This window comes from Tenebrio molitor, chromosome 3 (genome assembly GCF_963966145.1).
Source record: "Tenebrio molitor chromosome 3, icTenMoli1.1, whole genome shotgun sequence".
NCBI classification, from domain to species: domain Eukaryota; kingdom Metazoa; phylum Arthropoda; class Insecta; order Coleoptera; family Tenebrionidae; genus Tenebrio; species Tenebrio molitor.
Window position 1 is genome coordinate 30,839,328 of NC_091048.1, and position 26,272 is coordinate 30,865,599.

Consider the following 26,272-nt stretch of genomic DNA (forward strand, 5'->3'; position numbering starts at 1 on the left):
TAAAAAGCTGTATCGTTCAAGGCCTGACCTTGAATTTGATTAGCGCACGTCACATCTGGGAGGGGATTTAAATAGAGATGAGCCGGAGCAGGTGCGACCTACGTGATCATATTTCGTTTATATTAACCTTTGACTAACCCCACTGACATTCATGGGCGCCGATATACGTAAACATTCCAGCAGCGTAGCGACCGATCGTAGTATATGTACTTACTTATCGCATCTTCTATTTTGCATTTCAAAAATCCTCTATCTGTCTAGGGAAAAATGCAGCCATATAAGAAGATACATACAGGCTGTCTTAAAAAAACGGCCCACGCTGTAACTTTGCTATTGATGACCCAAATGAAAAAAATATACAGGAAACGAAATGGCTCTAAAAACACTACAAACCTGAGTGAGCATATAATATTCCTTAAGACTGTAAGTTCAACTTTCAGATTGTGTCAACAGCAATGGTAACTAGCTATAACACGATCATGCGAAAAGCTGCTAAAAATTTTTCAATAATTAAAAATGTACGTGGATTCATATATGTATGTATGTACGTACATATCTACATATGTACATAATTATGTACAAAAAGAAATTTAATAATCATTGCATTTTTTTTTGATACCACAACTGAAATTAAAAAAAATATTCGGTCTGTTTTAACACTGTGGTGATATTGAATGAACATACAGGGTGATTTTGAAAGTTGTGCAGAAATTTTAATCACTGCTGGCTACTGGCTTCATCTAGAACTCAGAAAAAATATTTAAAAAATTCTGTCAAAAAATAAAATGACATTTATTTTTTGAGCTACAATTTTTTTAATTGCTTTTAGTCTTCTACGTTGTCCTACAACCTCGTAGGTAAAATTTCGGCACATTTTAAAAATACACCCTGTATATCATGTTTTATAAAACGTACACCTATGCGGTTTCCTTGTTTTAAAGCATAGGTATTTCCTATAGGTTACTTCGCATTGGCGTATTATTTAAAAAACATGATATACAAGGGTGTAATTTTAAAATGTGCCGAAATTTTACCTACGAGGTTGTAGGACAACGTAGAAAATTAAAAGCAATTAAAAAAAATTGTAGCTCAAAAAATAAATGTCATTTTATTTTTTGACAGAGTTTTTTTAATATTTTTTCCGAGTTCTACATGAAGCCAGTAGCTCGTGGTTAAAATTTCTGCACGCATTTCAAAAACAGCCTGTATTTTACGTTGACGTAAGGCAAGAAATAAACGACCTTGTCACCCTTCGAGTATTTTATTCTGCAATTAACGAATTTGGTTTTTGTTAAGTCGTGGTCAAAATTTTGACTGACGACCAAAATTTATTGCTCGCGACTGTATGTATACAGCGCATTTTTTTTTAACTGTTGCCATAGGGAATTGTATGGCAAAACTTATATGTACTATTACGATCATAAAATTTTGGACATCAAGCTTCTGTCACATTAAAAAAATTATTCTAAATCATGCTTTATTGAAACTGCCACACGAAAGATGAAATTGTTGTCAATTTGACAACGGTTTAAAATATATTTTTTTTTAATATGCGAGTACATTTGGGTATTTATTTTATATTTTTTATTAATTAAAACCTCGTTCTATTCCATTTGTCCGATTTTTACAACTTTTTGAATATTTTCTCGGGAAATCTGACATTCACATTTTCAAAATTGACACAATCAAAATTGAGGTTATTAATAGATACATAAGGGTCGTTTTAGAATGTATGACAGCACGATGACGTTAGTGTCCAAAATTTTTTGATCGCAATAGTACTATTCCGGACATGGAATCTTGGCCACAACTGAAATTTAACTGACAAATATGTGTGAACTGGCCTTTATTGAATATAACCCAACTTTTGACTCGATAATGCTATTTCCCTGCTTTTTTGATGTCACAATAAAAACTTCAAAGTGATTTTTAATAATTGTCATTTTTTCACGATCGGGAGTAGAAATCAACTTCTCGGATGTCAACGTCGTGACAGAAGTAGAGCATTTTCATTTTTTTGACAGTTGTGACAAAAATCTAATGGGAGTTTTCATTTTTTTGACAGTTGTGACAAAAATCTAATTGTTGTCAAGGCATAAATCTCAAAGACTACTAATTCGATTAAATTCATCGAAAGATGACAACTCATTTGTCATCATTTTTTTATTCTTAAAATTTTAGATTTTTGTGCTGTTTCTACTCCCTACCGTGAAAAAAATAGTATATACATATACTTCTGGAGAGAATGCTCATTTTTCCCTCGGTGCTTTGTAGCCCTCGGGCTTCGCCCTCTGGCTACAAACTGCACCTTAGGAAAAATCATGCATTTCTCTCCCTCAATATATAATATACTATTATTAATGACACTAATGATTGGTTTACATATTTTTTTTAGAAATGTCAAAAAAATGTTGGCCAAGATTCCGTGTCCGGAATGGTACTTCGTTAACTTTTATTCTGATGTATTCAAACCATTTCTGGAACAAAGTTGGAAGATTTTTTAAACGATTGGATAGATTACAATTTAATATCCGAAAGTGGTGAAAAAGTTGTGAAAAAAATATTTTAGTTAGTGTTTTCTTGCCACTATCATTTTTAGCAGGCTGAAATGTTCGTTGACTTTTGTCACTTTCATTTAAAAAATAAATAGCGAGATCAGCTCGAGGCTGATTAAAATAAATCATAAATTAAAATATACCTAAAACCTAATTTTTGTTCCCATTTCGCCTACTACGTTTTTTGTCAAATTATTTACGTTCATTAATTTCAACTTTGAAGAGTAAAATTAGTCAAATAAAACTGCTTGTTGTTCACACAGTATGCATTCCGTAGTATGTATTATTGATTTATTACTAAAATAAAAATTACCATCAAATCTTCAGTGGATCATAAGTTAACAGGGAGTATAAGTTTTACCATGCAATTTCCTACGGCAACAGTTAAAAAAAAACGCACTGTCTCCATCTGATAGTAAATATTTTTTTTTGGTTTTTCATTTAATTTTTGGCGGTTGTTGAATTCGTAGCGTTGAATTTAAAAGGCCCGACGCTGCCTGCTTTGGTGGAGTGAATCGGATTCCGGCCAAACGTGTATACATAGTCCCTGAGGTGCGCTACTGAAATAAAGCAAGGTCAAGTTTAGCAAGGTCAGTCGGACGGTCGCGCCGGGGCCGTTGGTGGGTGTCCGTCCGTCCCCCCTTTTCCACCTCCGACAGCAGCGTCAACAAGCAAAGTTCTGTTTTTAGCGCTTTTTTATGAACTTGTTGTCGTGATGCTATATCGAGGTTCAAGGATGTGCGTGTGCAGGGTGTGACGCCGCCTTCGCCACCACCAATCGGCACAACAACCACGAAAATAATGGTTCGACGATATTTAGCATAAACCGTCAGGAATATTCTTTTGTTCGCGTTTATCATCCGACGTTAGATACGATGATAGCTGAAGGTTCAAGGACGTTGTACGCGGCCACTCTACATGTGTGTGCGCTCACAATCATTTTCATGGTCAAAGTGATAGAGATAATTAGTTAATAATATTCGTTTAATTCAATTTGCGTGTATGACATAAATGGGTTTCTGGTATGACAATAGCCTGTTGGAAAATTACTTTTTTACAGCGGGAAGTGTCTTCAAGGTGATGGTCAATGGATAACAAAAACAACGACCAATTTATAACGTGTTATATCACACCATATTTATTCAAAATGACATTTTATTGCATTGTCATCGCCAATGAAATACGAGTCTCCAGAATATAACAGATCCGTTATTAAACAATGCATTTCACTGTAATTTGCAACTTTTCGCAATTTGGTTATTGAAATGCAAATAAATGTACAACGTACGTACAAGTACGTCCTTCGAATTTTGTTTGATTATAAGCGAACTACATTATTTCTTTAAAATCACAAAATATGTGTAAAGTATATTTTATAAGTTTCCATAGTTGGTTTTGTGACATTATACATCTCTCTACTTTACCTTTACGTAATTGTAGTTTATTTAAAACTAGGCATTAAAATGCACCGTAAACAACCTTGACAATTAGTTTAATCACCGTATAAATTATTTAAGAAAAAGTAAGAGTTGGTAAAAAATACAGCAGAAATAAAATAAGATTCTATTCAAGAATACTATGCAACAAGAAAAAGATTTACATCACGTCATTTTCTTTTCCCAGTGCGTTTTTTTGAACCTTTCGTTTTCAGTTTCGCTTTTTGAGCCTTCAAATCCTTTTTCATTCTTGCATCGACTACTTTATAATGTCCTTTGACACCAGATGGTCTTTTCATTTTTTTAGCAGCCATATATTTTTTAGCCACTACATATGTAATTTCCTTTTTGGGTTCCTGTCGAGCCTTCTTATACAATCTGAAAATAATAAAATGATTGTCGTTTTTCACTTTTTTCACTGCTCGACCTACTGTTTTATTTGTTTCGCCTTTTCTTTGTCCGTTACGTCTACATTGTCCATCAAATTCTCAACTTTTTTCTTAGCTTTCTCCAACTTTTTCAACGCTCTCCTCTTTTTTCTTGCTTTGGCCTCGACGACTTTCTTGATTGGTCTTACGTTTAGTTCCTGGAGTTGTTTCTTGTAGTCCTCGACCAATTCCTACAAGTGTGAATATTTTAAATATGAATAAATGAAATGAAGAAAAACAACTTTTGGAACTGTCGCTTCTTTTTTCATGTGTTTTTCTTCATCCTGAACGAACCAGTCCGGTAAATTATCATCATTGAATGCGTAACGATGCCAAGCGGCGTCTATAATGTCACGTTTTGTTTTTTTGCTGTTTGCCACCAGTGTACCTAATGCCAGTTCCTCTACGGTCATTTTTTGTTTTCTTTTTTTCCCTTGTTTTTCTACTCCCGAAACGATTTCAAAGCCATCCTTTTTTACGTTATTTACGGGAACAGCAACTTCTTTTTCCACGTCATAATCAGAGTCACTTGAATCTGAAGTGGAATTGCTATCATCTTCGTCATTTTTGGTATCTGTTTCTTCCCCGATTATTTGCGCCCCCCTCTTCTTAAATTCTTTCACCACCCGATCCAAATCTGCATCTTCATCTGCTTCATCGATGAGGTCCTTGAACGCCTCTCTTTCAAACCACAACTCGGCTTTGTGTGTTTTCTTTTCTTCTTTACTTCTGTGATCTAGATCCGTTATCAACGGATGTTTTTTTAGCTTAACTTGTTTGGTTTTATTTTTCGTTTCGTCCACGTCGCTGCAGTCGTTATCACTCAATCCTAAACCTTCTTGAATCTGAGAGTTTGCATCCTCTGCATCGCTTTCTAGTTCAATTTCTGAATCGCTATCTTTATAATACAAGCTTGTACTACTCAAGTGTTGTTCATCTTTATCATACCGTACATATTTCTTTTGCCTAACATCTTCATCTTCATCTGATTGAGCTGTTATGTCGGGAGTTTGATCGACGACCTTTTTCATTTGTTTCACATTGGTAATTTGCTTCAAATCAAACATGCCGTCACTTTCCATCGTGGGTCCTGAATCACCTTTTAAAACCATTTTCAGATTTAGTTTCTCGTTCAATTTTTTCCGTTCTTTCTGAACTTTCTTCTTTTTTCGTTTTAACTCACGCTGTTCTTCAGTCTGAACAATCATAAAATTAATTCTCGTCAATTATAACGAACGCGCATTTAACTGACCTCCAACTCCAAAATTTGTTGATGTACTTGTTTCAAATCATCTTCTCCATCACTTTCTTGTTCCACTGTCTTGATGGGTTCTTCAACTTTTTCTTCCTTCTTGTCACTTAATTCCTCACATAGTGCTTTTTTCCAAGTTAAAAGACACTTCAGTTCTTTCCTACCCAGAACTTTAATGTCTTTACAGCACTCTTTAATTTCATTTGTAGTTTTTTCGTGATTGGCAATTTCTTGAGTATCCAAAACGATCTGTAAAAAAAAAATTAAATAATCTCCCTCACTGATGTTTGTTGACAAACCTCAGATGCCGCTTCTAAGAGTTCTACCCCAGTAGGATGGCTTATAAAATCTGAAGCTTTCACCTTGTGATGGAGTGTGTAGTCATTTTCAGGATACCCACTAGCAGCTGCTTTTTTCTTTTTTTCCGGATGATAAATATTGAGTTTATTTGTTGGTTCAATTTCTAATTCCTCGAAAACGTACTTTGGGTCCGTAAATTTCGGATCAATTTTGTCAGGTGATATATAATACTGACAAACAACAAATATCTCTGCTGATTCATTTCTAGAGGCTTGCGGTTTAGTAGCGTGAACCTTTTTAAAAAACTGTTTCAAAACCCAAATTAGGGGATGATAGTCTTTCGAACGGAACACTTTTGTTATAAACCAACCTCCCTTTTTCAAAAATTGACTCGCTAATTTCAGAGAGCTTAAAGTTAAACAGGCCTGTTGATACGCGTCATGGAGCCAATTTTTTCCTACATTAGGCGCACCGTCATGTAAAACAACGTCAGCTTTCCACGTCTGCAACTCTTTGGTCAAGGCGACGCGACACTTCTCTGTAGTGATGTCTTCAGTTAAAGAAATACAACCAGGAATAGGTTTAATAGGATATAAGTCAACACCAATGATAATGCTAGAAACGGGCATGTTTTGTTTGGCCACTTGCATCCAGCCACCGGGGGCTGCACACAAATCTATACATACTCGCGATTTTTGGAGAAATTCAAACCTGCGGTTCAATTGGATTAATTTAAAGGCAGCTCGAGATCTATAACCTAAAATTACGATACATCTCCGATTGGAAAATTTAGTAATTTGCGTTACCTGTTTCTTTAGCTAATTGATAATATTTATCTTTTCGCTGTTTTCCAATTTTCGTCTTTTTCCCCATTGTGACCACTACCACGTGGCTTTTATCAGAGCAAACACCGAACTGAGCAAAACTGAGGTTAAAAAGAATAAGACAACTGCGAGAATGCATTTAGCGCATATCCAAAGCACGCTCCGCCCCTAACTGTTTAAGCGCGGATTTTAAATATTAAAAATTAAAACGTCGACTACACCTGACCTGACCTGACCTGACCTGAAAAATGATGTGACAGCGTCCTTATATCGAAAAGAACTATTATTTTGCACGTTTGAACCTGAAATCTGGGGCCGCCGCAATTTCTGATCCCGCGCCGGCGCGCGCTGTGCCGGTGCTTTGGCTATGTGTTAAATGCATTCTCGCGAAAGGCGAGTTCCGTTGTCGGTAACAATCAGTTTTCGTTAAAGGAATCTGTAATATCAACCCGGTAACGTTGTGTATTAATTTTCCCTAAATACTTCAGATTAATCTAGTTTAGTAATGTTTACAGTATTTAATTAGTAGAGGCAAAGATAACTGTACTAAAAATACACATATCTACGTTTAAACGTGAGACATGTACGAGTCTACGAGTATCTCTTTTGAATATAAAATTATACGTGTTCATAGATGGCGTGTGTAAAAAAGTATGTCACACCAAAACACCATCTGATTAATCAAAAGTTTAGATCCTAAAACTGAAAGACCGAATAAAAAATTTGTCAGGCGTCACATTTTAAATTGTTCTAGAGGTACGATAAAAATAATGGTGTTTTCAACACAACAGAAAGAAACCGAAACTTTGAGTACTGTAGTTGTAGTCGCATGACGCAGCAACGCAGCTCCGTCTACGTGAACCAATCGAAAGGTCGGATAAGTGGTTCGAGTTTATTCTAGATTATTTTTGGGTGACGTGTATTGTTCTATTTGGATTTTGGGTTTGTGTACAGTAATAGGTATAGGTGTTTCATTAGTATCGAAGGAATCAACGAATAGTGACCCAAAAGAACTCGCGGTGTTAGATATTCCTAGTGTTGAAATAATCGCGTTTGTTTCTGTCTAAATTTGAAACAGTTGAAGTGCAAACATTATGGCGCCGTCAATACAAACGTTTCTAAATTCTTTCAGTAATTCACTGTAAGTATTATTAGCTCAGTTTTTCTGAAAACACTTCCTTTCTAATCGATGTATTGCTTTCGTCTATGTCGCAATAAAGGGAACCCCCTGTGAGGCAGCATTTAAAGAATGTGTACGCCTGCCTGGCCATGTCCACAATGGCAGCTGCTGTTGGAGCTTCGATTCACCTATTCACAAACATAATTCAGGCCGGTTTCTTATCAGGAATTGGAGCCTTAATTTTTTTCGGTTTGTTAATGGCCACACCCGATGACAACGGTAAAGGACTCAAAATGCGAATCGGTTACCTTCTCGGCTTCACCACATTGACGGGTGTCGGGATGGGACCTCTCTTGGAGCACGTTATTGCTGTCGATCCCAGCATCATTGTCACAGCTTTGATCGGTACCGCAGTCGTTTTCATTTCGTTCTCCATCTGCTCATTACTAGCAGAAAGAGGTAAATGGCTGTATCTTGGAGGCACCTTGATGTCGTTGTTGACAACTTTGATGGTTTTGTCGCTCGCAAATTTGTTCTTCGGATCGACAATGTTGTTCCAAATTCAGCTGTACTTGGGATTGTTTGCGATGTGTGGTTTTGTCTTGTATGACACGCAATTGATAATTGAGAAGCGAAGAATGGGTAGCAAGGATTTTGTAACCCATTCCTTGGACCTGTTTGTCGATTTCATCGGGATTTTCCGCCGTATATTGATCATCTTGACACAGAAGGTAATTAGAGACAGGTTTGTTCCTTTTTATCCCTTTATCCCGTCATATCCTACATTTAAATGGACTAGTTAAAATAGCGTCTTTGATTATGTTGTCTCTGTTACAGGAACAGGAGTCGCAGAAGAAGCGAAGAAATTGAAAGAGAAAATTGAGTGATTGAAAAAAAAAATCAGTTAAATTAGTAAGTGATTATGGTGTTGTGTATTATATTTTTCCAATTATCCTATGATACATGTTATTTTCTTTGATTATTATATAGTAATGTAAATTTAAGTTGGTTAAATAAATATTTTTTTTAAAACTGGAAGTCATTCCCCAAAGTACGAACGAACGATAACGCGACATTTACATGTCGATATGATAAATATTTAAGTGCGATGGATAATCGGTTCAAGGTTGGAGGGTACAGTGACTGACGTAAACATTTTTTTCCTTGACAAAAAATGCGATTTTTTACAACCAAACGTTGAATTTGTCAGACTGCTAGGTTTTAATTTTGTGTACTTTAATTTTAACATTTAACAGATATCTTAAAATACAATTTTTTTAATACTGTTTCGACATCTTGCGGGTGGAGCTGCTGTTGGATATCACCAGAGAATACTACCCCTTTAGGGTAGTATTCTGTGATATCACGCAGCATATAGCCTGCGTATGAGTTTTTTATATCCAATTCGTTGAAGAGATGGCAGCACTTGACTTCTGTTTGCATTAAATCTAATTTTATGTTTGAACGGGAAATCGATTTTCCGTGTCGTTTTATATGTACTTAATCGTAGAGGTGGAACGTACTATTCTACTAAGCTACAATATAGTAGTGAAGTCGTTGGATGGAAAAAAAAACAGGAACACGGTAGTAGTTATAAAACATCTACATATTCATTTTCTAATGTTTGCACAAAAACGTAGTAATGTTTCGTAAATACATTATGTCAAGTATAAAAGGAAAAGGAACGCGAAAATTCATTTTAAAAATGAGCTTGGGATATACCATACTAAAACGCCATTATGATGTACAACAATTAGGTTGTACATGGATGGAAAGATACTTTGAGAAAACAAACTCTACCCATCGAGAGGAAATCATTTATGATTTTACTCAAATTTATTATCCACCTAATGACGGTTTCAAACTTATCCGTTATGTAGTTTCCTCGAATATGGCACCTCCGAGGGTAGTACTTAATTACTGGGGTAATAGGAATCGATTCGTCTTAATTTAAATGACATTTGAGATTGTTTGATTTAATTTGACGCTTATACGAGTGGTTTTTTCAGTGCGAATATATTAATTGAGAAAACTCGGAAACTAAGTTGTAGTATCGCGGCCAAAATACGTTGGTCGTCACTTTTTGACACTTCAAAAGTAAATGAAGTATAAGGTAAGTATCCCAAATAAATTTGCCGATTTGTAGTAAAAAGTTTCGGCCATAAATCTTAGTGGGTAAGGCAGTGGCGGGTCGTGACTCGCTGACGAGGGAGGGCTCTGTCACATGTACAGTGTGTCCAAAAAGTTTGGAAACACACCAATAAAATTAGAAACGAATGATTTTCGAAAAAAACGCAAAAACAGGTGAACTAGCGTTTTCAAAAAGTTATCTAATCTATTGATGGTATCTGTTTGCTGTTTTTGATGACCTTGAAAGAGGTATTTTTAAATGGCTACGTCGCATTTTTACTACCGTTTTAAATAAATCTTTTAATTGTCTACCCGACGATCAAAAAATTTTTCAATTTACATAAGACATTTTCTAAAAAAACCTATTTTTTTTAATAACATTATAACTTTGTCAAGGTCATCGAAAAGACCGAACAGACATTATTAGTCTTTGGATTTTTTTCAAAAATTATGCTTTTTCATTTGGGTGTTTCCAGACTTTTTGGACACCTGTATATGAGATATGAAAATGTTTTATGCTGTTTGAACATCACACAAAATCACGAATAGTACCGTAAGTTTTTTATTTTACTAAACATACGCCTAATCCATATGTAAGTTTGATTACTTATCTCAAATGAATTGACTTGTCCACTTTAGAACTGAACATAACCACATAAACGTAAAATACCTATAATTTTTGCACGAATATCTCTATTTTTCGTAACCTTCTCGTTGTGCTTTCTAATTTTCCTAATAACTGAAAACTCACAAAATTGTTTCTATGTTTTTTAGAATTGTCATGCTTGTTTATTTTTGTAACAAGATGTTTTAAATCATACACACCTTCTTTAGTCCACTTATCGTTTACACCAAACAGTAGGCACACAAACAGAAAAAGGCATTTGTGTCTTCACAACCACATATCCACGGCGTTTTTTTTATAAACACTCTTATTAAATCGGTGGGTAATTGCAGCTTTGTTTTTGTATTGCTTCTGTTCTTAAACAAGATTTAAATTCGGCACTGGTCGACCGCTATTTTTTAAATAAATTTTCGTCTCTAATCAATAAGTACCTACACCAAACTTCAGTTTTTTCAAGTCACTACTTTGTCAACGTTAAAAAAGTGTAAATACTGCCAACAAGCGTCAAAATCTCGTTTGCAACGAAGCCTGTGAACGCTGGGCGCCGACTTTTCCTGCCACAGATCGTCTGGTGAAACGTGACGTTGTCATGGCAACGCAACTCGACGCTGCATTCCATTGCGATCGAGAGCTCCGAGCTGGACGCCCAAAAGAGGAGAATGAATAATATGAAACTTACCGCCGGCGCGGACACAGTTAGATTACTACAACAATAAATAAATCAAAAAATCTTTAATATATAAAAAAATATGTCCCTTATTTCCTTTAAAAATTGCTGGGAGGGCGCCGCCCCAGAGCCCCCTCTCACAGGCCCCCACTGTGTAAGAGTTTCTATTCTTCAGAGTGGTACAGCAATAAAGGTTTAACAAAAGGGAGCGCGCGAGTACCGATGCCGATAACATGTTGCCATTCTGATTTGACGCTTGTAGTAAATAAATCAGTGGTTAAAAAAAGTTTCTAGAATAAAACGAGAAAAGGTCAAAAATGTGTTTTTATTTATGAGTAACAACAACAACCCGGAAAAGAATAACCCTAATAACAATAGTGACGAAAAAAGATACCTTCTTACCTATGTTGTATAAATTAAATATCAATATACGAGTAAAAGAATGATTTTTATATTACATATTCGTCACTCGATAGATCACTGAAGTCATCTGATGAAGAATCATCTGCCTCTAAGTGAATTACTAGAGGTGCAACTTCGTCAAAAAATATTTCGCGCTCCCACAACTTTTTGATTGCATTCTCTACATGACAGCATGATTCTTCCTAAGTTTCTGCTGTAATCTGGCATAATAATGTTATTATTAATAAAAATTACAAAATAGCAAAGGAGTATGTACTCCTTTGCTGTTTTGTAATTTTTGCTTAATTCAAAAAGATCTGCTTTTAAACAAGTGGGGTCGTGACTCATGAGCAGTGTCCGGATGAAATAGTACCGAACAAGTCGACCAGTACAACTTTGCGTAATACCCCACTCACATATAAACACGATTCAGCTGGTTCGTTTTCAATAACAGGGAACCAGCTGAATCGTGTTTATGTGCGAGCGAGGGATTACGCAAAGTTGTACTGGTCGACTTGTTCGGTACTATTTCGTCCGGACACTGCTCATGAGCACATTCATTTTTTTAGCCAACTTACTATTTCAACTTTTCTCCACGATGATGATTGCTGTTTGTTTGCAATAACTAGAAGAAACTACTTCTTCTAATCAACAAGAACGTAAGCAGAACGTACCCTCGTGTCCAACCAGCTTGATAGCAGGTACTACATATTACGATTATAAAATTTTGGACATCAAACTTCTGTCACATTAAAAAAAATACTCTAAATCATGCTTTATTGAAAATGTCACATGAAAGACGAAATTGTTGTCAATTTGACACCGGTTTAAAATATAATTTTTTTAATATGCGAGTACATTTGGGTATTTGTTTTATATTTTTTATTAATTAAAACCTGGTTCTATTCCATTTATCTGATTTTTACAACTTTTTGAATATTTTCTCGGTAAATCTGACATTCACATTTACAAAATTGACACAATCAAAATTGAGGTTATTAATACATAAAGGTCGTTTTAGTATGTATGACAGCACGATGACATTAGTGTCCAAAATTTTTTGATCGCAATAGTACCATAAAAATCGTAAAGACCAATAAGACAAACTAATTAACGTATTAGGTGCAAAGGTGATCAATGCGACAGTCCAAAGGGCGAAATACTCGTGATATGCGGTGCACACGAGTTCCCGTCAGCATAATATTTTATACCTGGGCTCGGATATAGGCCCTTTAATCCTGCACACGAATTCCCGTCTAGGTAAAAATGCATCCAAAATTCTAGACTCGAATTCCCGTCAGAAAAAAATATCTGTTATTGAAAGCACTGTTACAAAAGTAAGATTCAATGATGAATCTTCTATGTTCTGAAGTAAAAACCATTTTTTCTTTAAAATTTGGTTAATAGTGACAGTTGTTTGACGTTTATTAGCTGACTTAGCAAAGATACGAAAAATCTGATACTGTCTAAGTCACAGCCGCCCCTTATCTAAGTATATAATTGTTGATCACACGGTATTTGTAACTTTTTAAAATTTTAAACATTTTTTTTTGGTCCACGTAATGGTAAACAACAATGGTACCTGGCAACAACTAGAAGGGTAGGTAAGTAAGGGATTGAAGCGCTCTTTTACCCTTGACGGGAACTCGAGTTATGGATTATATCAGTTGATAATTACCTGACCGGAATTCTTGCATTACTTTATGACAACAAATAAGTCAGACGGGAATTCGAGTGCGCCCGTGATATGGAGATATGTTAAATGAGGAAATTCTCATTCAACGATACCACGGATACAACAGACACTTGGAACATTTGCTCATTTTGAAAATTACCTTCCGTTGTACTATACATATATAATGTTAAAACTGCAGAGGCCACTCGTACAACAATAAAGAAATCAAGAGTGTTTTTTTTGTTTCAATGAATTTCAGGTCTAGATTTGTTAACTTGTACTGTCGCGAGCAAAAAATTCTGGTCGTCAATGTCATGTCAACAGTGTCAAAAAATTAATTAATCATTGTCAATTAATGTCATACAACATGATGATAAGTTATGATATTTAAGACCGTTTTACAATAGAGCATTTTCGATTGCGTCAAAACATGATTTTGACGACCAGTTTTTTTGCTCGCGACAGTACCTAGGTAGTTGTATTGTATGAATTTGACAAGTGTTGATCCACCTTCATTGTGTGTTCACATTGTTATTATTTTTTTTTAAGTATCGAAAAGCGTCCGTTTAAATATATTTTTTCTACTAGAGTTTGGAAAACTCCCACATTGTAATACTAATTTGAGTTAGGAAAAGTGAAAAATTTCCTACTAAGGGCGGAATTAGCTATTTATGCACCAAGGGCGTTACAACGATGATTACGCCCGGAGAACGATGAATCCAGCTCGAGGGCTTTAGCCCGAGAGATGGATATCGTTCGGTGGTGCATACAAGATTTTATTTTTCACTATACGTGTTCTTAAAAAAAAAATTGACATCTTTGCAATTTTGAATTGATGAGGGCGTTATGAATTCATTACGCCCGCTTATTCTTATTACGCCCTGTATTATTCCCCGGTTGTTATGGACATGTTTACGTATTTCGTATCCTAGGAGTTATCATGCAATTATACTAAAGTGAAAAATAAATAATATTTCAACACTGAAAGTTCAATTTTGGTCGTTTCCTGGGATATGTAACGTAAAAACTGGTATTTAATTGAGACAAAAGCTTAAACGCCTTCACAATTTTTCATTAATAAATTGTTTCTCTATGGTAACGAAAGCAGAACAATTTTGATTTCGCTTTTTAATTTAGAAATAATTAATAGTATATTAAAAATATCAAAATTTTATGTATTTTCCAAACTCCAGTAGATAAAATCATGTGTGCAATTCGTAGGAAAAGTGTTTTTTCCGTACTCGACGCGTTTTTAATCTCGACTTCGTCTCGATTAAAAATCCCGCATCTCGTAGGGAAAAAAATCACTTATCCTAACTTATTGCACAAATAGCTAATTCACTTTCAATGCAACGATAGGATTTTTTAGAAATCTTGTGAACATTATAGATAGTTAGTTAAAAAGCATCTGGAATGACTGTATGCGGTGGTATTAACTTGCTGTCTTTTTTACAACAGGAATTTTGAATTTTAGTTATTTTTGAAAAATTAAGAACTGGTTTCCATACTGGTCGAGCGCAAAAGCATAAATACATATTTCCCATTGGACTTCGACGATCGCTGTGCACTGTGCTGTATCACAAAGTTCTTATTAAGGTTATAATTTGAGTGTCATTTCAAAACTACATTTACATAAAGTCGAGCCCTTTACGTGTTTTTCCACTGAAACGACTTAGTTCGTAAAAGTTGATTATAATTTACAATCCGCTTCGTTATTCCAGGTAGGCAAAAAACATGCCATCATTCCATGAGTGTAAATTAATTATTTATGCGCGAGCCACGGAAGACAATGAAACATCTAAAAGTGCACGAAAATAGTGAAAATTTCATTTAAACGTGACAATAAACACTTGAGAAATGTATCTCATTATGTCTGTATCGATCGGTGTGCGATTTTGAAACAGAATAAAACATGACGACAAAAATAAAAATGGAAATGAAATTTCTCGTGCTTCGGGCAAGGCGTGGCGCCGTAAAAATCTAGATTAAAATTGCCATTTAAATCGGTAGATTGTTTCAATCATAATTAAAATTGGTCTGTACGAAATCGAAACTATTTACTTTGCATTTAATTGAAATTATGCATTGAGAGCTGCAACAGAAGTACTGTTTGATTAAAGTAATTATTGTAAAAGAACTTTGAGTGTATTTTAAACGATTTTGGAATATTCCGAAATTGAAAACTTTTGCCTTTGATAAAAAGGATAAGACGTAAGCTATTTGTAAATGGGCTGAATACAGCACAAAGCACAACTTTCAAGATTAAACGATCTAAAAATTGTTGATACATATCAAAAATTAAAAAAAAAACATTTTACAATCAGTTCCGCTGGAATTATTCATTTCACGACATCTTAATAAGCTATAATAAATCCGAAAAGTATGACTACAATCAAGAGTAAATTATATCTACGATAACAGTAGGTATTATGTCTGAGACAAACATTGTGGATGTGCAACTTTTCTTTGTGTGTGAGGTAATGTATTTTAAAATTGGCAACTCCGAATCAATGTAAGACACAGTGAAAGCAACCGATTTGTTATATACCTACCGTTTTGTGCGGTCAAACAGATGATAATAATTACGATTATATTATTAATCATGGGTGTTAAACTTGCGGTTTTATTATTTGCAGACGTTGCCTATGAACATATTTGCAGAGTAGATCTAAATCATTCAAAAAATTCAGAGAGGAGGTATCCTGCATAGTCTTCCTAGAACTCGATCAATTGTTGGCGATAATTAAATTTATCTGACGTGTTGGTTTCCGTATTGGGATTCTTCTCTGTTCAGCATTCGAAGACAATAAGTTGTTGTCGTGGTATAAATCTAAGCCGTTTGTTCATCATAGATCCTTCCTCAACATATAAATGGTTTCAGAAAGGAATAAGGGAGAAGCTCCTGAAAGCTATGGGGTTGGTTTATAATACGAATGCGCTCCAAGGCAGCAGGTGAAGCAACCAGCAACACGGAGGCGCTAGTCGTGTTGCGATCGTGACCGAGTGAACCGAAAGTCGATTTTAACATTTTTGGAACAATACACGAGACGCATCCATGAATTTTGTCGTTTGCGGTAGGTAATCCATATAAACATCGATTTTTTTCTTTTTTGCAAAATATATTTATCTGGAAAAAAACAATTTGCATGTAAATGTTTCGCCGCTTTATTGTTTCTCTTTGTTTAGACAAATTCACGAAACGTATTCAGTTTTTTCTGAAAGGTTTTCGTCGATATTGGAAAATTGAGCTTCAAATGAGCGTCATCAATACATTACTTCTCATAATAAACATTTCATAATTACAGAAAATGAAATTAAATTAAAAAAATTAAATCAATTGAAATGTTTCTTCGTTAACGGTGCACGAATTGAAACATTATTTGTTTCATAAAATTTTTATATTTATTATTTTCGGTTATCTTTCTCTTCATTAAAATGTAAAATTCTCTTTCAGGTCATTAAAAATGTACGCCAGAAATGGATCCGTTCTTAGAGGAAGAAAATAGGACCCGCACTCAAATAATGGATTCATCTGATTACGTGGTGAGAAAGCTTGCTCAAAATTAAAAGAAAAAGTTTGTGAGATATGATGCTTTAAGCCCCAGTTTTAAAAATACAATCACGTTCGATTGGCAAACGAAGCGCTCTCAACTTCTTCACCCCCTTGCTAAAATATTTCTGGGGAATTTTTAACAAGTCGACAAGGTTATTCCATGTTCAAAAAAAAAAAGAAACGGACCAAGTTTTAATTGAGCAATTAACTCGATCGCTTCCGGATTAATTGACTACAATTTAATTGATGGTTTTTGTTATTCATTTAGTATCTCATGCTCCAAATTGAATTCCGTTGCAAATATCGACCATCTCACAACGAAAAAATGTGATTATGTTACATACATACACGTACACAAATTCAAAACGAATCCCGTTGAGACGTTTTTATAAGAAACGTCGTTTACAAAGAGGTTTCTTTCTATCACAATTTTTTTCCTACAGTTTTATCATTCAAATATATGCACATAATTTATGATAGATACTTTAGACTTAAATTTTCTGTTTTACCGTGCAAATAATGTGCTCTGGCGCAACATAAATAGCGCTTGCTTGTTTTTCTCGAGGAGGAGCTTTTTAAGAGACTCCCTTCGAGTGTGAAATGTGATAAACGTTGATTATTTAAAAGGAAAAAACTAAATGTGTAAATAACCAAGCGAAATACATTCTTTGATCGGTGGAACGATTGTCGTTTCAAGTTTGATCAAAATTAGCCTTTCTGTATTCATTTTGACCAAATGGAGGATACGCCAACATTCGAACTCTTATAAAGCGGGATGTTAAAACGGTCGTAATGGAAATGATGGCTTTGACGAGCCAATTAAAAATAAAATAACTACGTCGCTTTTAGCTAAAATCTCATCAGAAATCGATGGCCTTTATTAGATTTATTAATTTTTGCGTCGGCGACGTATTTAAAGAAAATTGGTCGCGAACGCGTTTTCGAATCATTTATTCAAGTTAGGTACATTGCCGAAAGGTTGTGACTACTAGTAACGACCCCTTACAACACTTTTTTTTTAGAGTGTTTAAAGTGTTCTAAAGGAGCCTTACTAGTAGTGTTGTGCGTCAGAATTTCTTAATTTCTTAGTTGTGTTGAAAGCTCACTAAAAGTTTCACAATTCACTAAATCGCGTCCAAATTTCCATATATATGAAAATGTTCGATCACACATAACCATTAACGTCAGGTAATAAAACTGATATATCGGATAAAATGTCATCACGACGAGAACGCTTTTCTCGTGAAAATAATTTTCAAAGTCAAAAACAAACTGCGATAAGCGTCGCAAAACGTGTGACGGCTCTCTATACTTGTAAAGTAGGTACAGTCACGGATACAGAATTTCGTCAGTCGTTGTGATTTAACTGACATTAGCTGTAAACAGGTTTTATATATTTCTAACCCCACATTGGAATTTTTTACAAGGATGTCAATTTGTCAATCAAAAACGTTATTGGTGGCATTTTGATTTTTATTGTGCGTGACCGAATTTCTGTTACAAAAATTTTGAATGTCAGTCATAATGACAATAAAGCTTAGGCTACACAAGTTTTTTTCAAATTGACAGTAAAATAACTGACGAAATTCCGTGGCCGTAACTGTACTTAATTACGTTCTAAGCTAATCTGAAAGTTAAATTTTTTAAATAGTTTGAAGAATACAATGTTGAAACGAATTTATTTTAATTTCCATTTGTTTTAACTTTTTTTAAAGATTATTAAGTAAGACAATATACGAGTAGGTACATAATGAAAAAATTCAATTTTGTTTTCTTTTATTTTACAATATCAAAAATATCGTGTGATTGGGTCAGTGGTGGAGATGAAACGACATGTCTTTTCCGATTGATATGTTTAATATGTAATTAATTGTGACACCTAATTGAAGATTTTAAACAATTAATATTTTTTATGGGTAAAAATATGATATGTATGTAATGTTAACAGATTAATATCTATAACAGATAGGTACGGAGAAACTGTAATTTTCACAAATAATTTTTTGACGTTAACGTATGTAAATCATTCCTTCTAACATCGTAGTGTGCTGTGGAAATTTGCCACCCATATTTATTGGTTTAATGTAATTTAAAATTGAAAAAAATTTCACCAATAATTGAAAACAAATTTCGTCTGTTAAATTGATTAAAATTTTATTGAAAAGTGACGAAAGTAATAGTAATAGTACATAATAGCAAACAAATCAAATCTATTGTTCTCAAAGAAAAGACTGAAAATGTTTTTTTTTTTGCTTATTATCAAAAATGTTTTGCAATATTGCTTAATGAATATTGTGTAATTTTCTCCTGCAAGCTCTTCGAACTCATTAAAATGTCATTTCAACACTTGGTCTTTTAAACAATGGACATGCAAAATGCAGTCTTTAACTTAATGCACAATGACCATAAAATTGTTACAGATAATCCAACGTTGCACCTGCTATATGCGCAGTGAGGCAACTTCCTCAGATACTGGAAGCCTTCCTGTTGATTTTCCTTTATTTACACTTACAGGCCGAACAAATGTGTTGATTACACTAAAATGGGTCACCAAACACGTTTCCTGGATTTGAACATTGGAATATTTCAAAAACTATTCATTCTTGCAGGCCAACATTGAATAATGGCCAGTCACCGTTATTGATTCCGTTCCATTTCGATAATAAGACATTACAATAAATACAGTGTGAACATAAAGTTTGGAACAAAATTCATAATAACGTAATGTGATGTTTTTAAGAAAATCACTCGGACAGGTCGATTTTATTTTCAAAAATGCCATCCCGTGACGTGCACCTTGTTTAAATGACGTCACTGCTTTTTGCGCAATGACGTCATCACCAATTTTTTTAAATGACAATCCCCACTTTTTTCTTCTCTTTTTGATAAACCCTTCTACTACCTAAACGACGAATGAAAAAAATTGGTACCTTACATAACAATTTTTTTGAGAAAATGGCAACACAACACGATTTTGCGAAATAGTATATTATACAGGTGTCCCAGAACTCGCGGATCAAATTTACAGTGCGTTTTCCTTGGTGATAACTGAAAGCAATAGCGTTTAAAAAAAAGGACAGGGTATAATCGATTTTTTGTAATGAATAATTCAAGTTGACCAATCAGAAGGACGCTGTTAATTTGAATTTCACGTAAATTTAACCAAAGGTTTGAATTGCCTAGCAACATAATTCTAGTAAGAATGGTATGGAATTTCAAGTAAATGTTTGGGCAACTGTGAAGATTTTGACGTCAAGTTATAATTTGATTCGAAATTGTCAAACTTCGTATTGAAATCATATATACAGCTGCAGAGTATGCCGAAATGCTCATAATTTATGGAGAGTGCCGGCGCAATGCACGTGAGGATGCAAGGAAATATGCAATACGTTTTCCACGACGTTTGCCATATCCAAATTATAACGTATTTCTATGGTTGGTGTACCGTGCTCGAGACACTGGGTCCTTGGTGCCTACCTGACAAGAAATTGGTGGTCCCCCGCGAGAAGTTAGAACGGCAGAGACTGAAGATGCTGTTCTTCAGTCCTTTGATGACGACGGTAGAAGAAGTATATTTGCAAAACTATATTTACCGCGAACCTATCAATATTTTAGAAGAATTAAATAACCAAATTCACGAAACACTGGCTACTGTTATTCCTAATGTGCTTAGACTGGCAAGGGAAAATTTAATGAAACGAGCTCGCCTATTCCTTCAGATGAAAGGTGGTCAATTTGAACACATGTTATAAATTATTCTTTTTATTTTGCATCTTTCTTATTTCATTTGTTGCATTCTACATCGTTTAGTTATAAAATTTGATCTTAAATTTTTACTAATAATGATGCTAAAATAAATAGGTTAGTTCAATCCAGTTTTGTCTTCTTTCTTTCAGAACTGCCACTATGCTTGATTTGTTGCTCAACACCTAGGTGTAACTCCAGCTTTTTTAGCAATGTCAAGAATGTTCCTAAAAGTCTTTTCTTTCATTTCGACGATGACTCGTCCCGCTCGTGTAGCTGCGCTAATACGTTGCAGATGCAGAGTGTATGCACAGGAGTCAGGATAAATTTCTTGTGATTCCGATTCACTTCACAGGCCCTGCATATTTCACTTTTTACTAAGATTTTTAAGGTAGTAATATGTATTACTCACTTGACGCTACGTCCATCAACAAAGGTTCAATTCATCATATCCCTCCCGTCAATTTCCTATACCCCTCAAGGTTACAATTGCTCTGGAAATTTTCGCTCATAACAAACCATATTTCATTCATTGTCGGAAGAAGAGACTTCTTGCGTTCCCTGATTTAGATTCTATACAATTATTCACCTGCCTTTGGCGCAATTATCCCATTTTTGGTTATTTCAAAAGTAGCTGTCACTTTTGACGTCTGTTTCGACAAGTTGACCAGATAAATATTGAAAATAATTTTATTATTCATCGAATTATACGTTGCTTGGCAATTGAGGGAAGGTACTCAATTTTCTCATAAAGGGAAAATTAGATCGAGCTCTATTGGTCAATTTGATTAATTCATAACTAAAAAGCTGTTGCACCCTGAATATTTTTCTAAACGTTTTTTACCTTCATTACCATCAAGGAATATACAGTTTCAATTTGATCCGCGAGTTCTGGGACACCCTGTATATTGAGGGAGAGAAATGCATGATTTTTCCTAAGGTGCAGTTTGTAGCCAGAGGGCGAAGCCCGAGGGCTACAAAGCACCGAGGGAAAAATGAGCATTCTCTCCAGAAGTATATATACTATTTTTTTCACGGTAGGGAGTAGAAACAGCACAAAAATCTCAAATTTTAAGAATAAAAAAATGATGACAAATGAGTTGTCATCTTTCGATCAATTTAATGGAATTAGTAGTTGCCTTGACAACACAATTAGATTTTTGTCACAACAGTCAAAAAAAATGAAAACTCCCATTAGATTTTTGTCACAACTGTCAAAAAAATGAAAACTCCCTAGGGAGCAAATATTTAATGCTCTACTTCTGTCACGATGTTGACATCCGAAAAGTTGATTTCTACTCCCGATCGTGAAAAAATAATATTAATGTCTTCAAAATACTTTTGTCAAAAAATAGTAGATTATGCAACAAGTTCTATAAACGACACTTTAGACATGAGTTTTATGTTAGGCACGAGCGAAGCATAGCGGAGCGAGTGTTTTTAATAAACGAAAATAGAACGAATTATTTCACTGCAATGACGTTTCTTTTACGCCGGATGCGAAACTGATAAACGTCAAAATACCAACTTGATCTAGGGCTAAAGATGTCCAAAAAATTCAAGCCGTGTTTAAAGAAACTTCGAGCGTGTTTAATATGCCGAAAACGCCCGACTGGACATCAAGTTGTGACTAATGAACAATCGTATTTAAAGTGACGTTTTATACACTATTTGCCAGTGCAAAATGTGACACTTTAGAGAAGAGAGTAGAAAAAAAAGTCAGTTCATTTCGTATAAGCGATTGTGCGAAAAACGTTATGGACAATACGGTTATTAAGTGCCATAACAGAATCTTGGAAGTTTTCCTCGATTTTGTTATAATGCACTTAAAGTCCATTCAAAAATTAAAAAACCACCACCAGTTGCTTTAGGTTGGTAAAATTTAAAAAACCCTAGGTAGTTATTTTTTCATACTATGTTATGTTATGACATTTATTTGATTCAAAGTAAAATTCAATTGCTTTGAATCTCGTTCATCCCAATATACCGAGATATCAAAAAATATCTTGGTCAACGGTGATCATGGAAAACGTCCGTCTCAACTTATTTCGTGTGACGATTTCTTCGGTACTTACGAACGATTGGCCTACCAGCACCTTTTTTATGATACATAGAGCCAGTTTCGCGAAACACACCAACACAATTTGTAACGCATGCATAAAAATCCTTCGCCATTACTGCAAAGTGTGGGAAAAATTAAAAAATAAAACTGTTTGACACATTTTGACGATCAAAAAATGATTGACACAAATGCTTCGACAATTATTTATTTTAAAACCCATGACCACATTTGACCAAGATAATTTTTGATATCCCGGTAGTATTTTGTAATAAATTTTTATGAAAATAACCACGTCGATGGCGCATCAATTCTGTTTGAGTGTTTCACAAACGATGACGTTCAATTCTGATCTCATCAACGCTAATTAAACTTTGCGCACTTGCGGCTGTTTTAGATTATTATAACGGAATTCAAATTCAAACTTGGAGTAACATGTTCATGTTCGATTTGTTCTTGTATACGTTGGCGTTGCGGCACATACTCGTATACCGCATTTGTCAAATTGCATCAAAGAATTGAGTAAATCGCTGTTTGAATAATATGTTTCAGTGGTTCAGAACCTACGCAATGTAAGATTAAAAGCCATCAGGTGGTTAATTGTATGTCGAAACTATTAGCTTTCGTCGACGTGGAATTTTTGTCGTTGCGAATCGATTATTCAAATTTCCTGCGGATATGGAACTTGACGATCCACTAAAGTTGCCGATGTAATTCACAAGTGCTAGGAAATAACTAATGTAACAAAAGTAACGAGGCACATACGCACATGACACATTTTTCCCGTTGAAATGATTTGAAATTAGAAATGTTTCAGTGCAATGTCTCCAGTAGAGAAACTAGCAAAGTCAAATTCAAAGTCGTTTCAACACAACACTTATTTAAATTGCAACCGGAATGAGATTTCATCTTTTGGAGGAGCTCCGTGGCGCTTGCAATTTATTTTTTTTCCCGGTGGTAGAAATTATTGTTGGCGCTTGGCGGCCTGCTCCCAGTGCTGCACACCGACAGAAATAATTTATTACAATCAAGAAGAGATTTATCAGGGGTTGCTGTGTGCAAGGAACAAGGAGAGTTTTTTTCAGAATGAGCGACCCGACAGCCTGTTGGATTTTACAACGACAAAAACAAATGGAAGCTCGTTTTTTACTCTATTAACTTAGCAGAACTAATGTTATTGCTTTGTAATTTTTTTGAGCTAAGTCATTTGTGGTTTCTTTACGGATGCAGTAATGTTGCGTCAGACAAGTCAACAATTCGATAATTCTTTGAAATTGAAGATAGGAACGTTTTCAAATATTTATATTCAATAAAATGATCGTCAAATTTCGGTAATTGAGTTTTTTTCAATGAATTAGTGGCCTAAACACCGTTTCATCCTCGCCGTCTGTGTAACAACTCCAATTAACATGTTTACTTTGCAATTTGGTCCTCTGAAGAAACGCCCTCCATTCTCGAGACCCGGATTTAGTACTTCCTCCAGTTGATGGCGGAAATGCTTTGTTTCACGTCGACTGCCTCCTGTTTATAGAACGGGAAAGAGCAAAACGAAAATCATGACGTGACTGACACTTTTATCAGAAAATCGGTCTTCTTTCCAAATGTGACAAAAATTTCAATTAGACGAAGTGAATTCAGACTCAAATGCCAATTCCCCTACATTTCTGTGTACGTTATGTTATGTTATGAGGAGGGTCACAACTGCAGTTCATCGCAGACGCTATTAATTTAAATGCAAATTCGGGACTGAACTAAATTTTAGCTTCCATCGATTCGATTTGTTGTCATTTACCAACGAGATTACATCGAGCTTTAACAGAACCAACAAGCTGGAGAGGTTTTGTATTTAGTTGAGTGTTTATTTACACTTTGCGGAATTTATTTCCCGCAATTAGAAGCCATCAAGTCAAACTTGATTATTTAATTTAGCAAGTCATACTTTTAGAGAACTTTATTAAATTTCAGTGGTGGCAGTGTTAAAATGCAACTAAAAACTCGAATGCAAAAAATGACATCTCATTAAACTTTATCAATCCTAACGAAATAACTGGTAAAATGTTCTTTTATTTATGTGTATTTGATTTGACGGCAAGACGTACAAATGGAATTATCGGTTGACTGATAGACGAGGGTTCAGATTTGGATTCTTGTTTGTATTTGATTTATCCTGGATTCCGTGTTTGTGTTATAAAGTTTGCTAACATATGCAAGTATTAAATATGTTTGAGCTCGGTGTGATTTGTAAATACAAACCGAAAAAACAATACTCTTGCCTCTTCAGTTTCAGAGTTTAGCTATCGACCTCCACCAGTTACAGCTTTTAAATATTTTTATTTATGGAAATGAAATTCATTTGATTCACATTTTCATAAATCGAGTTAATCTCAGTCAGACGCGATTTAGGTTTGTGTAATACATAAAAATCTCTCCACTTTTACGCTTTTTCCATTTCGAATTAAACTTTTTTTTCAAACCATTCGCTGCATTATCAAGTCGTAAAGCAGCTTCCACTCGTTAATGTGTCCTTTAGGTATATATTTAAATTTACGGCTGCGTTCGTTAAGACAGTTTTCATTAAAGAGCGACACAAGATTTTCTCTTGATTATGTTTTATTATATGCAATTTACCAAATAAAAGAGATTTTTTATCTAAATACTGAAACTGTATAATAAAGAAAAAAGAGTTCCCGAGTAAAAAAGATTCCGGCTGTCGTGGGTATTAACGTCCCCTACAAACCCCCGAGCTACGTGATGCTCGTCCTCAAATGCGATACAAGAATATTTTTTATTCGGGATTTTATTATAATATGCTAAACAACTTTTTTACAGTTTTGGCTTATTTGGGTGCGAGGTGGACGCAATCGTTCCTTTTGTTCAGAAGTGCTGAAAAACAATTGAAATTTTATTTTTAACGACGAGAAAAGAGGCGGATTAGCATCTTAATAAGATTGCGAAATCTGAAAACGTCTCTTTCTCGTATCTGTTGAAAGGAGAACGATCATTAAATTTAACACCAATTATTGAAATGCTTTAAGAAGGAATAAAGTTGTTAGGGAATTCGTTCGTTTCTTGTCGGATAAAGCAGCCAAGAATATATCTAGGAGTATGTTGTACCTATTTATTACGAATGCGAATTCAGGCACAATTGGTCTAAATCCAAATTAAAGACACAACAATTTATTGTAAGATTGCTGTGTTGATAATCTTTTTAATAACATTAATGGCTTAAAAGCTGTTAGTTGGAATTTTTTTTTTAATATGTCGTGCTTACATCGTATGGCTTTACGTGTAAGACAGAAAAAAGACGACAATGTCCAATTCAGTTCAGAAATTGCAGTGCTTGTCATGCGGGTACCGTGAGACCATGCGTTGTTATATCAGGGTAAACCCTATATGATTAGTGCCAAGTTTCTTGTTGTGATCAACAATGTCTTGTTTGTCGTCACGAGTATTACTCAAAATGAATGCATCTAGTGTCAATTTGTGCTGTTCTTTAATGAAT

General features: G+C 34.8%; 3 protein-coding genes across 3 annotated transcripts in view; 2 read left to right on the forward strand and 1 right to left on the reverse strand.

The window, feature by feature from the left end:
* Positions 1-4,104: 4,104 nt before the first annotated feature.
* Positions 4,105-6,934, reverse strand: LOC138125574 (pre-rRNA 2'-O-ribose RNA methyltransferase FTSJ3). The gene is made up of 6 exons (XM_069040971.1): positions 6,778-6,934; positions 5,971-6,728; positions 5,672-5,920; positions 4,662-5,615; positions 4,423-4,610; positions 4,105-4,369 (listed from the first exon to the last, which is right to left on the reverse strand). Exons 1-6 carry the CDS (start codon positions 6,932-6,934, stop codon positions 4,162-4,164), a joined length of 2,514 nt encoding a protein of 837 aa, XP_068897072.1. The 3' UTR covers positions 4,105-4,161.
* Positions 6,935-7,621: 687 nt separating this feature from the next.
* Positions 7,622-8,947, forward strand: BI-1 (Bax Inhibitor-1). The gene is made up of 3 exons (XM_069040972.1): positions 7,622-7,936; positions 8,016-8,646; positions 8,753-8,947. Exons 1-3 carry the CDS (start codon positions 7,890-7,892, stop codon positions 8,783-8,785), a joined length of 711 nt encoding a protein of 236 aa, XP_068897073.1. The 5' UTR covers positions 7,622-7,889; the 3' UTR covers positions 8,786-8,947.
* A 7,362-nt stretch (positions 8,948-16,309) lies between these two features.
* The window catches only part of LOC138126170 (dopamine receptor 1-like), a 48,013-nt gene continuing 38,050 nt past the window's right edge, over positions 16,310-26,272 (forward strand). The window contains exons 1-2 of the mRNA XM_069041858.1: positions 16,310-16,488; positions 16,869-16,957. Coding sequence (XP_068897959.1) covers positions 16,892-16,957 — 66 coding nt within the window. The 5' untranslated portion in view covers positions 16,310-16,488; positions 16,869-16,891. The remainder of the gene's footprint in view (positions 16,489-16,868; positions 16,958-26,272) is intronic.